The sequence below is a fragment of the Trachemys scripta genome, chromosome 11 (assembly GCF_013100865.1).
Source record: "Trachemys scripta elegans isolate TJP31775 chromosome 11, CAS_Tse_1.0, whole genome shotgun sequence".
In the NCBI taxonomy this organism is placed as follows: Eukaryota; Metazoa; Chordata; order Testudines; family Emydidae; genus Trachemys; species Trachemys scripta.
Genome location: NC_048308.1, coordinates 9,578,503 through 9,599,294, shown reverse-complemented (window position 1 = coordinate 9,599,294; position 20,792 = coordinate 9,578,503). Strand labels below are relative to the sequence as shown.

The window sequence follows — 20,792 nt, the reverse complement described above, 5'->3', positions numbered from 1 at the left end:
CTCTTCTGCAGACTAAACAGTCCCAGTTCCCTCAGCCTCTCCTCATAAGCCATGTGCTCCAGCCCCCTAATCATTTTTGTTGCCGTATCCTGGACTCTTTCCAATTTTTCCACATCCTTCTTGTAGTGTGGGGCCCAAAACTGGACACAGTACTCCAGATGAAGCCTCACCAATGTCAAATAGAGTGGAACGATCACGTCCCTTGATCTGCTGGCAATTCCCCTACTTATACAGCCCAAAATGCCGTTAGCCTTCTTGGCAACAAGGGCACACTGTCGACTCATATCCAGCTTCTCGTCCACTGTAACCCCTAAGTCCTTTTCTGCAGAACTGCTGCCTAGCCATTCAGTCCCTAGTCTGTAGCAGTGCATTGGATTCTTCTGTCCTAAGTGCAGGACTCTGCACTTGTCCTTGTTGAACTTCATCTTTCCTCAACCTTCTTTTGGCCCAATCCTCTGATTTGTCTAGTCCCTCCATATCCTATCCCTACCTTCCAGTGTATCTACCACTCCTCCCAGTTTAGTGTCATCTGCAAACTTGATGAGGGTGCAGTCCACGCCATCCTCCAGATCATTAATGAAGATATTGAACAAAACCAGCCCCAGGACCGACCCTTGGGGCACTCCGCTTGATACCGGCTGCCAACTAGACATGGATCACTACCCATTGAGCCTGACAATCTAGCCAGCTTTCTATTCACCTTACAGTCCATTCATCCAGCCCATACTTCTTTAACTTGCCGGCAAGAATACTGTGGGAGACCGTATCAAAAGCTTTGCTAAAGTCAAGGAATAACATGTCCACCACTTTCCCCTCATCCACAAAGCCAGTTATCTCATCATAGAAGGCAGTTACCTTAGTCAGGCATGACTTGCCCTTGGTGAATCCATGCTGACTGTTCCTGATCACTTTCCTCACCTCTCATCTCTCCCCACCATCAGCCCTTTTCCCTACAAAGACAAGGTCAGCCTGATATCTAGAGACTTACCTGAAAAGTTTTGTAATGTAGAAAGACCATGGTTTGGTAACTCCACTCTTGGACTTGTCTGCTCCTCTGTATAACAGGAGATCAGCACGTTTCAATGAGAGTGGAGGAAGCTCAGCTCCCACTAGGCCCAGAGTCAGTGACCTGCCCAAGGTCTCACACAGTCAAACCTGCTAAATGAAATGGGCTTGTCGCCTATGCCTGTGCGTCTCTGCTCACTCCAAGCATGCTTTCCCCTGTGCTGACTCTTCCCTGACGTGGTGCTGCACTTGAAGGCAGACAGGTTTAGACTCTGACCATGCTCTCCTCTCCCCACTTCCAGGTAAAGATGCTGGCTGGCGCGGTGCCTTGCTGGCACAGGAGGTGGGAGTCCAGTGAGGCGTGTGGGAGACAAGATGGAAGCAAGGGTTGATGGAGGAGACAGGTTGAACCATGGGGCTAGGGTTGAACTGCAGGGGACAGAGATAGAATGGGGGAAGCTCTCCCACTCCACCTTGAACGAGCCCCCTCCCCACAAGCCCTTCCCCAGATTGCTCCCAGATCTCACTCCCAAATGCCATAGCCACACCAGGATCTCTCCAGTAGCCTCTACCCCAGGCTTTCGTTCCTCACAGCTATCCCTCTCCTTTATGGTTGCCACATGGCTCTCCTCTAGCTGCCTCTTGGTTTGCCCCACTTGTCTGACTGATCAGTGTTGGACCCTGCATTGACATCGGTGGCAACTGAGAGATGTCATGCATGAAGCTGCACAAAACATGGCTTCTGCAGAGATTCAGTGGTAGAGCAGATGATGGGAGCCAGTAATCCTCGCTCGCCAATTTTTTTTACTCTTTCCAAAGGCAGCATCCCCTTCCCTAATAGACTCTTTTGCTGTACAGAATTGCCTTAGCTGAAAGCATAAAAGAGGAGGAAAATGTAGCTATAGAAATACCTTTTCTACTTGGTATTTAGCAAAACATTTTGGCAGGACAGTACGTTCTCCCCCTCTCCCTCACTGCCCCTTAATCACTCTGTGGCTAGAGAAAATATGGTCCAATTCAAATCCCAGAAGAAAACTTAATAAAAAAATAACTGGGAAAGGAAAACTTGTGACCAATAGAATGTAGGAAAAATTCCTTCTAAGCTAGAAGTTTACTGAAGCTGCATCTGTATATGTAATCTTTTATTCTTTTCAAAAAGATGCCCACCATTTATTTCTTAGAGAAGTAGATCATGACTAAGATGTTTCATGTTTCTCTACTGTGTATGAGTCAGTGAAAATATCAGTGGGAGAAGAACATCTGTCTCTTGGATAGAAAGAAAGTATACACAGGGTTCATAATTGCAGTAAGCAGTAAACCAATGAAAATCTACAGAACATGAGATTTGTGTGGAATACTAAATATTAGAAAGCTGTTTGGGCAAAGATTTTGGTGACCTCATCTGAGGCAATTGTTTGTAAACATCCAAGTTTCCAGAGTAAATTACTGCTTTGAGGTAAATTTGTAATTATTTCATAGTGTGTCTATCTCTTACTTCAGCAGCAACTATTTTAAACTACAGAATTGCTTGTATTATCATATCTAAAGAAGGAAGAATTTCTGTGGTGCATTTTTGCAAAATTATTATCACTGTGGGGATAGAATATATTGTCATCCTTCAGCTGAACAGTAAATCTATATCAGGGCCTTGCAGGTCAGTTTCCCATCAGAGGAGAAATCAGTGACAGGGAGTGATGGTATTTTCTTAATGTTAACTTGTTTTATTTACACTGTATACCCCAGTTCTTGAACAGAGGTTGTCACAAACAGCATGCAGGTAAGCCTCTCTTTTGGAACTCTGAGATCAAAACCCACCTCGTGGTTCTCAGGAAGAAACTGCCCTAAGAATAGAGTCTAGTGAGAGAGATTAAAGCAGAGCGCAAACAACTTGCAAAAGAAAACTTTATCATGCCATGATTTTGTTTGTTTGTTTTTTTGTTTTTGTTTTTTGGTAAACTGTATAAGGGCACCATCAGGTAAAACCTGGTACTTTATCTTGATCCTGGAAAGGTGGGTTAACTTTACACACAAATCAGTTCAGTGGGACTACTCATTAAGTTAGACATATGCATAAGTCTTGCAAGAGCCTGGTCGTAGTCTGTTTCTGTGCTCTGGTGGGGTTCTGTGAAAGCTGCGTTGACCTAGTGTGGTGCACCAAGGCCGCAGAGCGGAAAGGGACCCAGCTGACTGCTACTCCAGAAACATGTTCAAAAAATTGGTTCAGAAACTCTTTTGTGCTGGATTCCCCTTTTTTGCTATTTCGGGTATTCAATACACAACGATGCAACTGGCTCGTTTAAAAACAAAACCCTCATTATTTTCTTCTGGGCATTCTATTTTGCACTAATGTTTATTTTTATTATGTCTTTCACTGCCCAAACACCATCCAAATGGCCAAGAGAGGATCATATGACTATAACTGTATCATTGCCATCATAATCCGATCTACGGGTTTTGACTATATTGGCCCTGTGCTAGAGTACGGCTGTACTGGATAGTTGCTCTCTGGGACTAAAGACAGCATTTCATGTGCAGAAAAAATACAGAAATTGATCTTGCAGCTAGTTGCTAATGGTTTCTTTTTCTTTTAATCTTGGTGGCACCTCTGGCTATGTAACTGTTCCAGCTCTTTATTAGGTAGTATGTAAAGAGGCAGCCCAGAGTTAATTGCTACTTAATAGAATGTTTTAAAAGCTAGAGCCAGTCTTCAATTTAATTTCTAATGAAGACCTTTAAAAAAAACACTTCACATAATATTTTTGTGCTTTTGATTCTTCACAGCCAAGCATTTGGAATGTGTCTAACCATCAGTAGTTAGATACAGTATTATAGAAATAGCTTGGATAAACAGGGCATCTGTTGCTGGTCACACATTGTGCCTTGATTGTATTCTAGATAAACTTCAAGACGTTTATATGTTTTTTTCTTTTAAAATATCAGAAAAAGAAGTGAACTTCCATGAGTAAAGCTACGCCCCTAGACCAAATGGCACCCCCAGCAAGGATATCTTTGGTGCCCCCCCCCCAATTTGTTAAACTTTTGAATACCTTATTTTTTATTACATTTGTGGCCCATTTCACGACTTTGATGCATGATTTGCATGCATGATTTATCCCTGTCATATAAGACGATAAATTTGCATGCTAGGATCTGTAAATCTGAATAAATGATTTATTCATGACATATATAAGCAAATAAAAAGAATCATTTCCCTCTTCACCTGGTCAAAAAGGGACCCGGGTGGCTCTGGTCAGCACCACTGACTGAGCCGTTAAAAGTCGGGGCTGGCAGGCTCCTTACCCTGTTCTGCACGGCTCCCAGGAAGTGACCAGCGTGTCCCTCTGACTCCTAGGCACAGGGGCAGTCACTGGGGCTCCGCACGCTGCCCCCGCCCTGAGCGTCAGTTCCGCAGCTCCCATTGGCTGGGAACCACATACGGAATACCTGAAACATTTTACTTCAAACATTCTGTTTTCTCTTTTATTGCTAACAACAAAAACAGCCCCCCAAGTCCAGCCCCCACAGTGGTCGCCTGGGGTTACCTGCCCCTAAATCCAGCCCCGGCTACTTATGATGTGTGCACATTTAGCAAAATAATTAGATCTTGTTGACTCACCATACAGGCCCCATAAGATGCATTCTAGAAACTCACTTGTCGTGCCTCCTTTTAGACAGGCCGTTATAATGATAATCAATTTGACAATAGATTCCCAGTGAATAAGAGAATTATGAGAGCTGGGAAGCATAGCTGAACTCCAAAAAGAAAGGATGTGTACTTCTCTGTTGGCAGTAGATTGTGCTTTGCATGGCTTTTTAGATTTCCCTGCGTGATGTGCTTGCCTTCTTCTTGTTCCAAATTGTGCCAGTGATGAATAACTCTTATTCAGCATAAGCCCCAGATGTAGAATTTTTAAATAGGATTTTACAAAATCTAATATCATCTGAATAATAAATATTTTAATGATTGTGTTTTTATTTCAATGCAAAAAATATTTTTAAAAAGGTAAGAAGGTAACTGACCAGTCCTTTTGAAGCAGAATGACAAGAAAAAGTAAAGTATGGGTGTGATGGGATGTACCAGGCATTTGCTGCCCCCTGCCGGGGGCTCTCCTGCCTTGGCACACCCTGCCCTGAAAAGATGTCCTGCTGGAAGGGGGAGCACCATGAGTTCAGATTTCCAGGTATTCTCTGGAATTACCTTCCCACAACTGGCTGCAGGCAGAACCAGCAAGAGCTGGTCCTCCAGCACCTAGAAGTGCCGGGAGCATGCAGAGACCAATTCGGGCCCAACAGGCCAAAAAGACTGGCTGCTTCTACTAAGGGCCAGTTCTGGGTGAAGCCAGGACAGGGAAGGAAGGATCTGCCCTAATCCAAATAACCTGTCTGGGTCAGGGCCTGACCTTGACAGTATATGCCTTGGACCTCTGTGAAAGACTGTTGTTTATGTTATGGGCTTTAACACCCAGGTAGCTATTTTGAGTTCAGCATTCAGCAATTTGTTTTCTGTAAACTTGTGAACCCACTATGGGGGGTGCTGGGCTCAGGTGATCCCTTGACAGTGGGTCAAAAGTAAATAAAAGCTTTTTAAAAAATGAATCTTTCCACTTTAACAACCTTCATTGTTAGCAGTAAGACAGGTGAGGAATTAACATAAATTATCCTGACAGTGACTCTTTTAAACATATTGCCATCTCTTTATCATATATTAACTAGCATCCTGGTGTTTGAATAATCGGATACAAACGCAGAAGGTTAAAAACAGCATACTGATTCACACTGATATTTTATTTTGTTTGTGATGGTTTCACTAGGCTTTTCCCTGAATCACTGAAACAACAGATTACTTCTTGATCCTTACCTGTCGCACCCTAGCCATCAGTTTTGTGACATTTTATCTATAGTTTACTGTCCAGCTGGGATGGCGTATCTAATGGGGTCCTACAGGGGTCTGCCCTGTGTCTGGTACTAGTCAATATTTTCATTAATGGCTTGGAGTGCTTATATGCTTATGCTTATAACATTTACGGATGAAACCAACCTGGGAGGGGTTGCAAACACTTCAGAGGACAGGGTTAGAATTCAAAATGACCTTGATAAAATTGGAGAATTGAACTGAAATCAATTAAATGAAATTCAATAAAGTGTGAAATGCTGCACATAGGAAAGAAAAATCAAATGCACAAATGTAAAATGGGGAATAACTGACTAGACTGTAGTACTGCAGAAAAAGATCGGGAGTTGTAGGGGATTACAAATTCAACATGAGCCAACACTGTGAAGCAGTTGTGGAAAAGGTGAATACACCTTTACCCCGATATAACGCGACCTGATATAACACGAATTCGGATATAACGCGGTAAAGCAGCGCTCCGGGGGGGCGGGGCTGCACACTTTGGCGGATCAAAGCAAGTTCAATATAACGTGGTTTCACCTATAACGCAGTAAGATTTTTTGGCTCCCGAGGACAGCGTTCTATCGAGGTAGAGGTGTATTATTCCTGGGTATATTAATAGGAGTGTCTCATGTCACAGCTTGTAATTGCAATTGTCCCACTCTCCTGGGCACTGGGGAGACTTCAGCTGGAGTAGTATGTTCAGCTTTAGGCACCACACTTTAGGAAAGATGTGCACAAATTGGAGAGAGTCCAGAGGAAAGCAACAAAAATGATAAAAGCTGTAGAAAATCTGACCTATGAGGAAAGGTTAAAAAACTGGGCCTGTTTAGTCTGAGAAAAGAAGACTGAGGGGGGACCTGAGGCTGGCAGTCAATTGTTCTCTATGTCCAGTGAAGGTAGGACAAGAAATAATTGGCTTAATCTGCCGCAAGGGAGATTTAGGTTAGATAGATACAAGGATTGTTAAGTACTGGAATAGGCTTCCAAGAAGGGAGGTTGAGGGATCCCTAGAATTGGAGATTTTTAAGAACAGGTTGAACAAACACCTGTCAGGGGTGGTGTAGGTAGGTATATTTGGTTCTGCCTCAGTGCCAGGGGCTGGACTAGATGACCTCTCTGTCTCTTCCAGGCCTACATTTCTCTGATTTTTAAAGAGATGCCATTGTTTTAAATTTTTCTTCCAATGTTTATTTTGTGTTAACAAGCTTTCATAACATCTGAAACAAACAAAACAGAAAAATTGCGATCAGTGTATTTTTCTTAAATCCCCAAGGAAACAATATTTCAAACATAATTTTCTGCATTATTTTCAATACAAACAATACAGCATTTTGCTAGTGTATGAGAACCTAAGTGAAAGTGACTAGAAACTGCCTAGTGTATTTTTATTTTCCAAGCAGTGAAAAATGAATCAATTTTGATGGGAGTTAAGTGCCTAGGCAGTGTTGAAAATCCCTCTCAGTGCCTGTCTGCATCTTTAAGTGTTGAAATACTTTTAAACTCTTTCCCTGGATCTCTCCGTGCCTGAGTAAAATGGGAATGGTAGCACTTCTCTACCTTGCAGTGGTAATGTGAGAATAAATACATTAATTATCAGGTGCCCAAGCACTCTGGTAATGGGGGCCAAATAGGTATCTTAGATAGATACAGATAATAAATAAGTGAAACAGCCTTCACCAAAATCAGAGGGCTATGGGTAGACCTCATGGGCTAATGTTTTAATGGGCAGGGGAGAGAGATTCCAACCCCAAAATAGAAATCTACATTTTCCCAGTGCCTCTTAAGAACATTTTTAGAAGCATAAATTGCCTGAAATAACTGCCAATAATATGTTTTCTGTTTTCGGGCCATGGAGCTGAGGGAACCAGTTTTAATATCTACATCATCTCCTTCCTCCTGGGACTGAAGCTGGTTACCATAGCAAAACCGCAAGGAAACTGATAAGCAAGTACAGTAGTACCATTGGGCAAACAGGATATAAATTCATTTGCATTAAGAAGACAGAGGGCTATGGAAAAATTAATGAGACAGAAAATCTTTAATTTTGCCTTAATTTATTTTTAAAACACCTGTGAACAAAGTGATTTTAATCAAATACCAAGTAAAGTATTCTTCCCCACACACTATCCCCTTGTCCTCCCCCACACCATCCCCCACATTATTTTAGGAACCTCAGATGAACTGTGAGGCCCAAGAGAAATATTTCCAAAGCAAAACGCTGAACGTTGCTTTGAGTAGCAAGAGCTGAGCTTTAAATCTTTGCAGAGGCTTGATACTCCCAACATTATATTGTATATTTCTCTTTTTGTTCAAGCCATGTAATATTACAGTGTAAATCAGATTTCATTTAGGAGAGTAAATACCGGCTTACATCCATTGCTGGTGAATGTTCATTGCAGTGTAACTTATGTCAGTCTTGCAGAGTGTGATTTTCTGAGCGTCTTTTGTAAATCAGTCTCTGCAGTCCCATGGGGTTGTCTACTCTGAAATGAAGTTAATGAGACCTCTGAAAATCACGTTACTACTTTCAATACCATATCTATTTTGCTAATGTTGATCTGATGATGTTTGTTGAACCCATGGATATCATCTGTCTCCATGCACACCTTGATGGTGTGCCATGAATGAGGCAACTGAGCTATTTAAGTAACCAGTGCTGCAATTATATCTGCATCTGTGGACCCCCTCTGACTTCAGTGGGGCTTTGTATTGGCACAGAGATGTGCCTGCAGTAAAGCTCATTGCAGGAGTGAGATCTTCCCTATGTCCAGTGAGTGGACCCCCGTTGTATTCACTGCACAATGTCTAAACTGCCTAGAAAAGGCTTGTCTACATGAGGACTCTCAGGATTGTTAAAATGAATCTATTTACCTAGGGTTACCATATTTCAGCAAGCAAAAAAGAGGATGGGAGGAGCCCCGCCCCTGCCATTCCCACTTCCCGCCCCCTTCAGTACCCCCAACCCTCCCCCTGTTCCTTTTCCCCTGACTGCCCCCTCCTGGGACCCCTGCCCCTAACTGCCCCCCAGGACTCCACCCCCTACCTAAGCCTCCCTGCCTCTTTTCCCCTGACTGCCCCCTCCTGACACCCTCCCCCCATCCTAACTGGCCCCCTAGGACCCTACCCCCTACCTGTACCCTGATTGCCCCAACCCTTATCCACACCCCTACCCCCAGACCCCTGGGACTCCCACGCCCCATCCAACCACTCTGGCTGCCAGAGCCCCATGCGAGCGGCTGAATTTCCTGCAGCCCTCCCAGCCGCGCCTCGCTCTGCATGGGGGGGAAATCCCGGACATTTTTAGTGATTTACAAATTCCCCCCCAGACGCTATTTTTAATACAAAAAGGAGGACATGTCTGGGTAAATCCGGACGAATGGTAACCCTAATTTACCCCTTTGAAGGATTAAGCTACAGCAAACTAAAGCCACCTCACTTTTGAATGAGAGCGTCCACACAGAGATTTAATGTGCTTTAACAGTGCGTTAACTTCACAGCTTTAGTTGATTTGTCTTAACTTTCCTGGTGTTTCTGTATAGACAAGCTCTGAGAGTATTCTCACTTACACATGTTTAAATTCAGAGCAAGTCCATTGTCCTCAGGAGATTTACTTTACATTTGTGCTGTGACAACTACAAACATAATTAAGCCCAAACTTATTTGTATTTTAAAATTATAAAGTGCAATATTATAAAGTGGAACAGTCATGTATTATATATTTATGTAAAATATGGTGTGCATGTGTGTTTTGGACTATATTTTATGCATACTGATAAATGTTCTGTTTAATGTGTAACTAAGTAGTTTCAGTACAGAGAATTCTGGAGTCAGTTTAATCTGATGATGCAAACAATGCTATTTAGTGTTAACTCATTGAGCTTGTTTGTAATAACCATACTGGATTCACAGGCTGTCCATCACAATCAACCCATCTATGAAGCAACATGCAGAACGCTCTGTAATTCCTAGGGAAGCCCTTACTTCCATTTCCTTATCGATTTTCCTTTTCTATGATGATGAGCATCAATGTTCTTATGTTTTCGGGGGAGGAGGGGGGAAATAATTCTAAAAAAGCCAATGTTTTCCTCCGTGTCTATAAACAAGTATTTCTACCAAATATCGTTCTAGAATTAGGATTCTAACAAAACACATTTTTCCACAAAATTTTGTTACCTTTACTTTTGTTCAAATTAGATCTGCCTGATTTGTATACATGCTAGATTTTCCAGAGTTATAAGGTGTTAAAGAGACACAACTATTTTTTACTGGCCCTCCAAAGACCTGGAAGAACTAAGTCTCAGTGATTTGTATTTTTTTACTATGTTGATGTAATATCATTCTTGTCCTCATTAATTACAGAATTGTTTTAGCAGTAGCTGGGAGGAAATTAAAGATCTTTAGATTTTTGTTGTTTGCTGTGAATCAAATCCTGAATGCAAGGAAAGTGGTGTAACCACTGCCTAAAAATGTGCTCATGCACTGCAAAACTAGCATTAATATGTGCCCTAATTCTGACTGCAAGCACTAAGTATGGAATATACTCGCTTTGTGTGTGTGAGTGGATGATATTCTCATGTAATGGCCGGTCCGCAAAGAGGATAAGGACCTACCACTCCAGAGTTCCCCCTTAGCTGAATCTGTAGTAGTTTTTTGAAGCTGAAGGACCAGGATTCTGTTCCCAGTTCCTCAGAATGGGGGCAGGGTTATATACAGCAATTGTCTGCTGTCTCCAGCACATGGATTTATCCCTAGTGTCAGAATAATCCTGATGGGAGTTGTGAGTAGAGACTGTTCCTGGGACAGGGAGTGTGTGTGTGCATTAACTTGCAACCCTTAATACTGTCTTCTATAGCATGATAGCAGCATCCTGTTAAAGTTAGATTTTGCCACTGCTGGAGTAGCCAGTCTGAGTTCCGAGCTCCCACTGCTGCCTTCTTGGTTTGATTTACACCTGTGCACGTTGTCTGTCAGAATCGGGCTCTGTATCTACAGGGGGTGGGGTGGAAAATTTTGAATTGCTGTTACATTACAGAAAACCATTCAGAAAAAAGTACTTCCAATATTCATATCTATGAGACTGTTACAAGTCTGATATTCTGTTCCTCTAGAAATAGGAGCTATATTCACACAAGTCTGTCTCTATAGGAAGATACAGTATATCCTGTCTAGCTCACAAGTGGCTGATGGTACAGAAGCACAAGGTCTCCTCTGGGAAGAATGCTTGTTTGCATGTTACCGGTAGAACTGATTTGAAAATTTCTCTTAAAATAAAAAAATTCAACGCAAATTCTTTTTTTGAAAATGTTTAGTTATTTTGTTTTCTAACCAGCTCTAATTACCAGTGAGAGAGATGTAATTATTTTATTGGGAAATATAGTCACTGTGGAAATAACGGAGCAATGTAGCTCTTCCTACCTATTTGCACATTCATATATGTATATAACATATTATTGACCCCATAAAGATGTGATCTGAAAATCATTGTCATTCAACTCGTTTTAAAGAGCTGAGACTGGATGATAAAAAAAAAAATTCCCAGTTTTTGAAGTCGATTGAAATCTAAAGTTATTTCCTTGCAATAAGTGAACACTATCTGAAATATAAAAGCTAATGTATCTTTCAACATATTTTCATGCCGTATATGCAGGTATTTTAAAACAGTAATAATTAAAATCTTCCTTCAGATTCTTCTACATAATTCTGAGTTAGCCAAACATAGTCACATTAAAACCTCTTTATAAGTCTCTGCCATAGTAGTTTTAAGACACTTGATTGCTAACAGAATTAGAGAAAAGAATTTACATTAATGCGAAGAAATACGCTTCTGAGGGCATGTGTAAGTTTATACTTCAAAGAACGGCAAATGCACTGAAATGAAAAATACTAGACTCAGTCATGTGTTGGATTGTGGAATGATTCATATACCATGCTGAGCTTTTAAGTATTCTGTCTATTGTTGATGGTAGGTTTCCAAATTGTAATCATATGTTTCTCTTTTTTGTTGCAGCTGGTCTCCAATGTTCTCATCTTCTCCTGCACAAACATTGTAGGAGTGTGTACGCATTACCCAGCAGAGGTGTCTCAAAGACAAGCATTCCAAGAGACCAGGGAGTGCATTCAGGCCAGGCTACATTCTCAAAGGGAGAACCAGCAACAGGTACGAAGGAGCGTGACAAGAAATTTGAGAATGGAACTGCTGATTTGGAATTAGTCTGAAAATTGTTAATTTAGGGCCAGGTACTGAATGACCCTGTGTGAAAATGCATTGTGGATGGCAGGGCAGGATTTGGGAAGGTGGAGAAGAGAGCTCAGAGGAACCTTTTTACTCAGCTACCCTTATAGACCAGTGTTCAGGGGTGCCAACAAAATCCTGCTGCCTGTGCTCCCTGTATGAAATTGACCCTAAGCAGAGGATTTGCACGGTGTTATGCACCATTTAAGTCCCATCTAAGCCTATCTTGAGCACGAGTGGCATATGGGCCTTGTGCTGGCCCTCTGAACAGGGCGTATACTTCACTCCATCATAAGTGCACAGCATGATGATTTGTCAGCACAGCAAATAGCATATGGTAGTGGTAGGGCTGTTGTTTGGCTCTTCTGCACACATTAGTAGCTGGAGGCCAATTGTGGCAGAAATTAAGTAGTTCCCCATAGAGGGTGCTGCCCCAGTGCTTCCAAAGGCATTCTTCTATCTGTCTCTAGAGCATCCTCACTTCACATTGTGTGTGTGGCTTTGAACACAACACTACAGGCTTCCGCTGACTTACATTTTAGTTTTTAACCATTTTTAATGTCCTCACTTAGTGTTTGTTAGAAAAAGGCCTAATTGCTATCAGCACACAGTCTTGCTCTCAAAGGCTGTGGGCATATCTATTTGCTAATACAGTCTTTGGTTTTGCTACAATGAGTCTCCTTACATCATAATAATTAGAGATGAAAAAACTTTTTAGGTCAGCTTGTCCATTCCCTTGATAATGTGGGACCATGCCCTGCAGTAAATTTTCCAGTCCAGTTTTAAATAACTCATGAAATGAGGTTTCTGTGGCTTCCCTTGAGAAGTACCTTACAGTTTTGATTGTGAGTTCAGATAGGAGGGGAATGAATCAGTTGAAATGGCTGTGCATTTCTGTGAGTCAGAAGGGCAACACAACTTTCACTATACTACTCTGCTTTAGCGCACCCGCATCTGTAGATCTGACCATGGACAGTGTTATTCTGGGCTACTTTTGGCCAACATGGGCACCATGAAATGAAGTATGTATGTATACCTAAGCATATTTTATTTATTTTGACATCTGGTACATAAAGAGCATCCATTTCATGCACTAAGTGTAGGGTTGCCAGTAGTCTGGTTTTCGACTGGTATGCCTGGTCGAAAAGGGATCCTGACAGCTCCGGTCAGCACCGCTGACCAGGTCACTAAAAGTCTGGTTGGCGGCGCAGCAGGGCTAAGGCAGGCTCCCACCTGCCATGGCTCCGCGCAGCTCCTGGAAGCAAAGGCATGCCCCCAACCCTCCGGCTCCTACAAGTAGGGGTAGCCAGGGGGCTCCACACACTGTCCCCACCCCAAGCGCTGGCACTGCAGCTCCCACTGGCCAGGAAATGTGGCCAATGGGAGCTGCAGGGGCGGTGCCTGTGAACGGGGCAGCACGCAAGGCTGCCTGGCCATGCCTCCGCATAGGAGCTGGAGGGGGGACATGCTGCTGCTTCCAGGAGCTGCCTGAGGTAAGTGCCGCCCGGAGCCTGCATCCCTGACCCCCTCCCCAGGCTCCAACCCCCAGTCCCAGCCCTGATCCCCCTCCCACGCTCCGAACCCCTCGGCCCCAGCCCGGAGCCCCCTCCTGCACCCCAAACCCCTCATCCCTGGCCCCACCCCAGANGTCCCAGCCCGGAGCCCCCTCCTGCACCCCAAACCCCTCATCCCTGGCCCCACCCCCGCACCCCCAGCCGGAGTCCCCACCCCCTCCTGCATCCCAACCCCCTGCCCCAGCCTGGTGGAAATAAGCGAGTGAGTGAGTGTGGGAAGAGCAAGCGACAGAGGGAGGGGGGATGGAGTGAGCAGGGGGCGGGGAAAGGTTGTTCGGTTTTGTGCGAGTAGAAAGTTGGCAACCATAACTAAATGCCGTTTACGCAAACTAAAAATACAGTCACGGTAAGATAAAATCAGCAGCCTCTCCTACCCCCAAATCCCCAAACTAGGAAAATGTTTTACCTACAAATGCCAGATGTCAACAAGCCTCTCCCTCCCACAAAACCCTGGCAAACAGATGGACTTTGCAGCATGCCCTGAAGTTTGGGCTACTTTAGATCAGGCTTTGCAAAGTCAAGAGGCCGTCATGGAGAACGCCCTGTTAGCAGATCCCTCCCTTTTAAACTGAGGGGAATCCAGCTGGAATGTCTCCCCAGACTGTAGTTATGATGCATGGCGGGAGAGGCAGTCCAGTTTATAGGTCAAAAATAGAAACCTCATTTCATGATTGTAGAGGTTTATAGGTCAAAAAACAACAGCTTAAGCTCCACCTAGAAACCCACCAGCAGCCAGTGCAGGTCCTAGAATGCTGGTGTTGTGGTCTCACAGCAAGATAGCTTGTTCAGTAAGTTTGCTACTTCATCCTGTACTGGCACTGATTTTCCAGTTCGTTTAAGGTGTATCCCCTGTAAAATGCATTGCTGTAATCTTGTCTTCAGGTGACAAGACATGAATCAGTCTCCAGACTAGGCATAGGTAAAAAATATCCATCCAGGCCACCTGCTGCTATAAGATTATCTAACAGTATCTGGGGAATCTGACAGTACTATCACATGCTGTATGGGAGAGAGCTCTGTGTAAGACGGAATGCTTGTCTCTGTCAACAGCTGAAGTTGGTCCATTAAAAGTTATTACCTCACCCACCTTCTAGTGATTTCATTATCCACTATAACCTGGCGAGGAGTAGTAAGTGAGGTTAGCATTACTGGAATGGAATAAAGTATTCTTAGCTGAAATTGCGCACCCTAAACAACCTCCAACAAGTGTGTATTTTCTAAGGATTAGAGGAAAGGACTTGAAGTCAGGCCTACAGGCTTCTACTCCCAGCATTACTAATTTTTTGACCATGAACAAGTCACTCGCCCTATCTGTCGAACAGGTATAATTATTTTGTGAATACCTATTTCACAGGCAGGTTCACAGGTTTAATTAATTACTCTTTGTAAGTGCTTTGAGGTTATCCCTAGCTAGTAATATAGGTATGTTAGCTAGTTATACATAGCTGGAGAGTGAGAGAGAGATCTATCTGTAATTCTGTATCTTTATCTAGTATATCTTTGTATAAAAATCAAGGAAATGTATATAATTTGTACTTATTTCTCTCCTCCTGTTTGACTACTGCCAACATAAGTATAGCAAGGCAATACTATTCGGTTGGCCAATACGTGCTGAATGATATTACAGTTAGGATGGCAGTGTTTCATTAGAGATCTCAGTGAAATTTAAAGCTAGATACTAGTTGTGTTGTGTTTTATTGTGTATATTCTTAACCAGTTACATAAAATGAAGGTGTCTAACTGGTACCAGTAAATTGTATTGAACTGTGCTTAGATTAGTTATTAAATGAAGCTATTACTACTCCATTTATTTGTATGAGATGGCAAACTATATCTGGGTAAGTGTAACCTGTTCATTGGTTGATGATGATGCTTTGTGCTTTCCATCTGAGGATCTCAAAATACTTCAAAAGCATCAATAGATTGAGCCTGACAAAATCCCTGTTATGTAGGGAAATATTAGTATTTGCCTTTCACAGATGGGGAAAGTAGACAAATTAAAGAACATTCTGAAAGTTGCCTAGGAAGTCTGTGGCAGTGCCAATAACATAGCCTTGGTCTTCTGATCACCATTGTGGTGTTGTAAGCACAAGATCATCCTTCTGCCCTTATGGACCTACGGAGAGCGTCACAAGCCCATAAGATGTCCCTGGATTAAGGAGTAGAGCTTTACAAATACCTGATTTTTTTTATTTGCCCACTGATGTGGAAATAATAAAAAAAAAATTACAACTTTTTGATGAACCAAAAAGTTGAAAAAAATCTGGATGGGGTTGAGTGAAATGATTTCATTTTGTTACTGAGGTGGGTTTTGTTTTGTTTTGTTTTTTGTACATTTTTAAATAAAATTGCAGAAAACTTACAAATGAAAAGTAGTTTAAAATCAAAAAATTAAAACATTTAGTTTTGAAAATATTGGAACAAAACTTCAATTTTTTTAAGTGAAAGAATCGGGCAAATTCAACACCAATTCACAAAATGTATTGATCAACTAGAAACTGCATTTTTTAGCCAAAAAAGAAAAAGATTTTGCCAAAAAAAATTGCCCAGCTCTATTAAGAAGTTTTTATTTGGCTCTCTGAGTTATCTGACAGATGTGTAAAATTCAATGTAGGATTAGCAGCTTCTGCACATCTGAGGGTGTCCATTACAATTAACTGAGAGGCAATGGTGTGTGCACCAATGTGCCTTGGTTATTCCAGTAAATATCTGAAATATATTGTGCTTTTGTGCTCATGACATGCATTAGTGTCAGAAGCGCAAGTATAACTGATGTGAAAATAGCTAAAGTTTCTTATTTTGATATTCAAGCACACAGGCACAGATGATGCAGACCTCTTTTATTATGTATTTTCAAGGACCGCAGTACCTTCTCTCAGCTGCTACAGTTTTGAGCTGTGCCTGATAGTGATCCCTCATGAATTTTGTTCCATATTTTTGGTACAGATGAAGGGACTGGATATGGGAATCAAGCCCTGACAATGTACATTAAAGGACAGGTAAATACAGTGCAACACTATGCATTGTAAAGATTTCTCTAGTGAGTGCATTGCACATATTATCAACAAGTTTGCTCTCTTACAGTTCTCACAGAGTTTGTTATGCTGTACTTGGACACAAGTAAATAGGCAACAGTAAGACAAAATATGAATTAAAAACCAGAATTGTGTTTTATAATGGAATGAACTATGGAAAAGAGGGTTTTTAATGGTGATGTGAGCAATTAGTACAAGAGCATTGACCCCTCTGAGTCATGATTGCAGTTTGATCTGTGGAGTTCTGTGTTGTTAGGAATTAATGATCTATTGAATAAGGTTATGGACCTTCATTTAGACTAGATTATGATTGTGTGGTTGGTGAAGGGGACAATTGCTTTCCTCCATGCTACGTAGTAGCAATTGTCATGCAGGAAAAAGAGATAGTATGGACAGGTAGACTGTATAAATCGTAATTCTACAGTGTTGTCAGAACATCTTGCCTACTGATTAGACTACATTTGAGTTGGACCAACAAAATAGATGTCCATATTTTAATCTGCCTTTTTCTTGTAGAAAAAAATTCCTTAAACTAAAAGAATTTTGAGGTGAAATCAGGAAATAAAAGGCAAATAAAGGATTTAGGCAAAACCGTATTGTATCTGGTCTAATGCTAACTACACACACAAAACACCAGCATGCATACACATGCAGATTTACATTCTGCAATTTCTGCATAAAAATTACTACCAGATTTAGGCTGATCACAGGCTACATAGATGTGACACAATAACTCACTTTCTTAAGGTACAAAACTAGATAGCGAACAACATACAAAGTAATTTTATGAAAGCTACACTGAGCCCATTTTAATCTTTAAAACACAAAGATATTACAAATAAACAAGGATGCACCTTAGTTGCTCAGGATGAGGGTAGAGAGATGTGAATTGTGGGTGATGGAAGGTAGGTAATGGAGGTAATGTCACTGTATGCATGTATGTTTACTATGCCTTATGCAACTGGGCCCCGATCCTAATTGAGGTTTTCAGATGCTACCGTAAAATTACTACTAATAGTGTGTTTACTCCTGGGGGAATTCTGCGCCACTGCGCATGTGCAGAATTTATGTTCCCTGCAGATTTATTTGCTTCTCCGCAGAAAAATGACTTTCTGATGGGGAAGCAAAGGGAAGCCACAAGAGCAGTCATGCAACCCTCCCCAGCAGTATGTTTTGGGTGCGCAAGGTTGCCGGCAGATAGGTAAATAACTGGTGTAGGAAGTGGGACTGGGGAAGACCCAGCTGGTGGCTCCTCCCTGCGCTGGGCTTAGCTGCTAGTCCCTGCTGCGCTGGGGAGGACAAGACTTCCTCTTCCCCTACATGGCTGGGTCAGACCCACCCCCAGATTTTTCCCCGGGCTGCAGGAAGCTCTGCAAACTCCCCACCTCCAACCCACTTCCTGCACCCATTGCTCCTCAGCTGCAGGGGGAGGGATCCCTGTACAGGGAGCTGCTCTCCCATCCACCCAACCCCCGTGCATCCAGACCCCCTCATACCCAGACCCTCCCGCCGAGCTTCACCTCACCTCCCCCCTGCAATCAGAACCCCGCCCCGATGAGTCCCACTCCCCCTGCACGACCCCACCAAGCCCCAACCAGCTGCACCTGGATCCCCACCCCACTGAGCCCGACTCGTCCAGCATCTGGACCCCCAGTGAGCCCCCCACACCCAGACCCCCCTGCTGAGCTCTATCCCCACCAACACTGAGCCCCAACCACCTTCACCTGGACCCCCCCTGAAGAGTCCCATTACCATTGCACCCAGAACCCCCCCAACAAGTTCCTGAGCATCCAGATCCCACCCACACCTGACCCCCACTGAGCCACCTGCACCCAGATTGCCCCACACAGAAACCTCCCAACCCACACATGGATCCCCCCACACTAAGCCCCTCCACACTTGGATTCTGCCTGCCCACAGCTGATGCACCTGGCATGGAAGGGCAGGGCCCTGGGGTGTGTCTGGGCCAGGCCCGGTGCTTGCACTGTGTCAGGGTTGGGTGCAGCCTCCCTGCTGAGTCCGTGTCCCTGGGGGAGCTGCACAGTGATCTCCCACCTCTGTGCCGCCAGTGGCCTGTGCTCCCCAGTGCCATGCTTGAGCCTCCACATTTATTTGACAAATAACATTTTCAGAATTTTTAATTTGGGGGGGCCGAATTTTTAATTCTGGGTGGGGGGGGGGCGTTTTTTTTTTTTTTTTTTTTTTTTGGTGCAGAATGCCCTCAGGAGTATGTGTTGTACAATTGGGCCAAATTCTCCTGCCAGTTATATTGGTGCAACCCTTCCCTGCCACAGAGAACCCATATTCTGGACCCCCCTGAAAAGTCCCATTACCATTGCATCCAGAACCCTCCCCTTCCCCCGCAAAGGGGAGCGTAGTGAGGAACGCTCCCTTTGTGAGTTAGATTGTGCTCTGCCTGTTACGGGTTAGAGAAGTAAAATGAGACTCTTAAATGGATATCAGGGGAATTGGGAAATCAGTCCTGTAGCCTTATGCCCAATGGAGAACCCTGTAATGATGCATGGTTATATAATGAGACTTCCAAGTCTACATTTTTACATGAGGCTTTGTTACTCTTGCTGCCTGTGGATGTGTTCAGCTAGTAATACTGCTCTTTAAAGAGCCCTTCAGTACTTTGCAGTGACTGCTGGTCTCTATAATGAAGTCCTGCTGCTTTGGAGCCCCCTACTGGAATGCAAACTTGTGTACTATACAGACTTGGGCACTGAAGCAGCTGCCTCCATATGGCTCCTTCATCTGGAAGAATCTGCAACTGTGGATAGCATATATAGTGGATCTGGCAGGAAGGTTAATTTACTTTCCCTTTGATATTGTGTTCATATTTTTCTGAGTGGGACAGGACCCCCGGAGCCTTGATGGCAGAACTGGCTGCTGCATTTATGAAGACCATTCCTCTTGCTTTTGCTCATCAGTCACTGAACTGATGGCTTCATTTCTCTCCGATAAGAAACAACGTGCGTTTGTTAACTGGGAAGCAGGTGTTTTAATTGGTTCATCTGTCTGACTCAACAGGAGCGGCTCCTGCTCTCTGTACTTCCTCGTCACGTTGCCATGGAGATGAAAGCCGACATTAATGCCAAACAGGAGGATATGATGTTTCATAAGATCTACATCCAGAAGCACGACAATGTCAGGTAAGAACTGCTGACTGAATCCCAGCTGGCAATGGAAGTGCGGGGCCATACTGAGCCCCACCTCTACAGAGAATTAAAGTAGCAGGTGGCAGGGACACACAATCCAAAATAAATAACAGCTAGAAAATTGAATTAAAAAGCAGCACCAACAAACATCAGAGTTTGTGTGTGGGATAGGATGGCAGCATCCTCTGTATCTGCAACATCTTTCTTTCAGGAAGTAGTTTCTACTATATCCCTCTTCCAATAACTTTTCCTAGAATCCTTCACACTTTTTAGAAAGGTGCTGGGGAGTCACATGTTGTTTGGTTGCTTGTTTAATTATCAAGTAAACCATCCCAGTTACCCCAAATTGCACTCCTTTCTGACTTGCAGCACCTGGGTGAAAAAAGAACTGCAGAGTCAAATTGCTCTTAAAATGACTTGAATATTCATCACTAGCCTTAAACAACAAGCTTTGTAATCAGTGAGAACCAACTCCTAGCAGCTACTCCGTTAACAGACAGCACACCCGTGTTCCACAGCTCCCTGGTCTGGCCCTTTAGAGAAGGTCCCACAAGAAACAGGCACTGAATCTATGGCAAGCAGTGCACAATCAAACACAATGTTTGAGCTGCTGAGAGGAAGCCCGGTCTTGCAAGTTTCTAAGCACCCTCACTCCCATTGATTTAAGGAAAGCTGGGATTCTTCATGACATCATGTGTTTGGGCTTTTTGTGAGCACTGGGAGATACAGCGGCAGCCTGGCTAGCAAGAGAGGACCGCTTGGCATCGATTCATGTGTCTGGGAGAACAGAGAGGGGATGAGAAGAAATATTAATTTATCTTGCCATTTTTAAAGGAGCAAAATCTGATGCCCACGGGATGTTGATGAATAATTTAATTTATCTCTGCTGCA

The 20,792-nt window shown here is 43.2% G+C and overlaps 1 protein-coding gene across 3 annotated transcripts in view; it reads left to right on the top strand.

Moving 5' to 3' along the window:
- Window positions 1–20,792, top strand: part of ADCY5 (adenylate cyclase 5) — a gene marked incomplete in the record, with an annotated part of 307,551 nt that overhangs the window by 158,240 nt on the left and 128,519 nt on the right. For all 3 annotated transcript variants that reach the window (XM_034786099.1, XM_034786098.1, XM_034786097.1), the window contains 2 exon segments: window positions 11,907–12,056; window positions 19,774–19,895. In XM_034786099.1, the coding sequence (XP_034641990.1) occupies window positions 11,907–12,056; window positions 19,774–19,895 (272 nt within the window).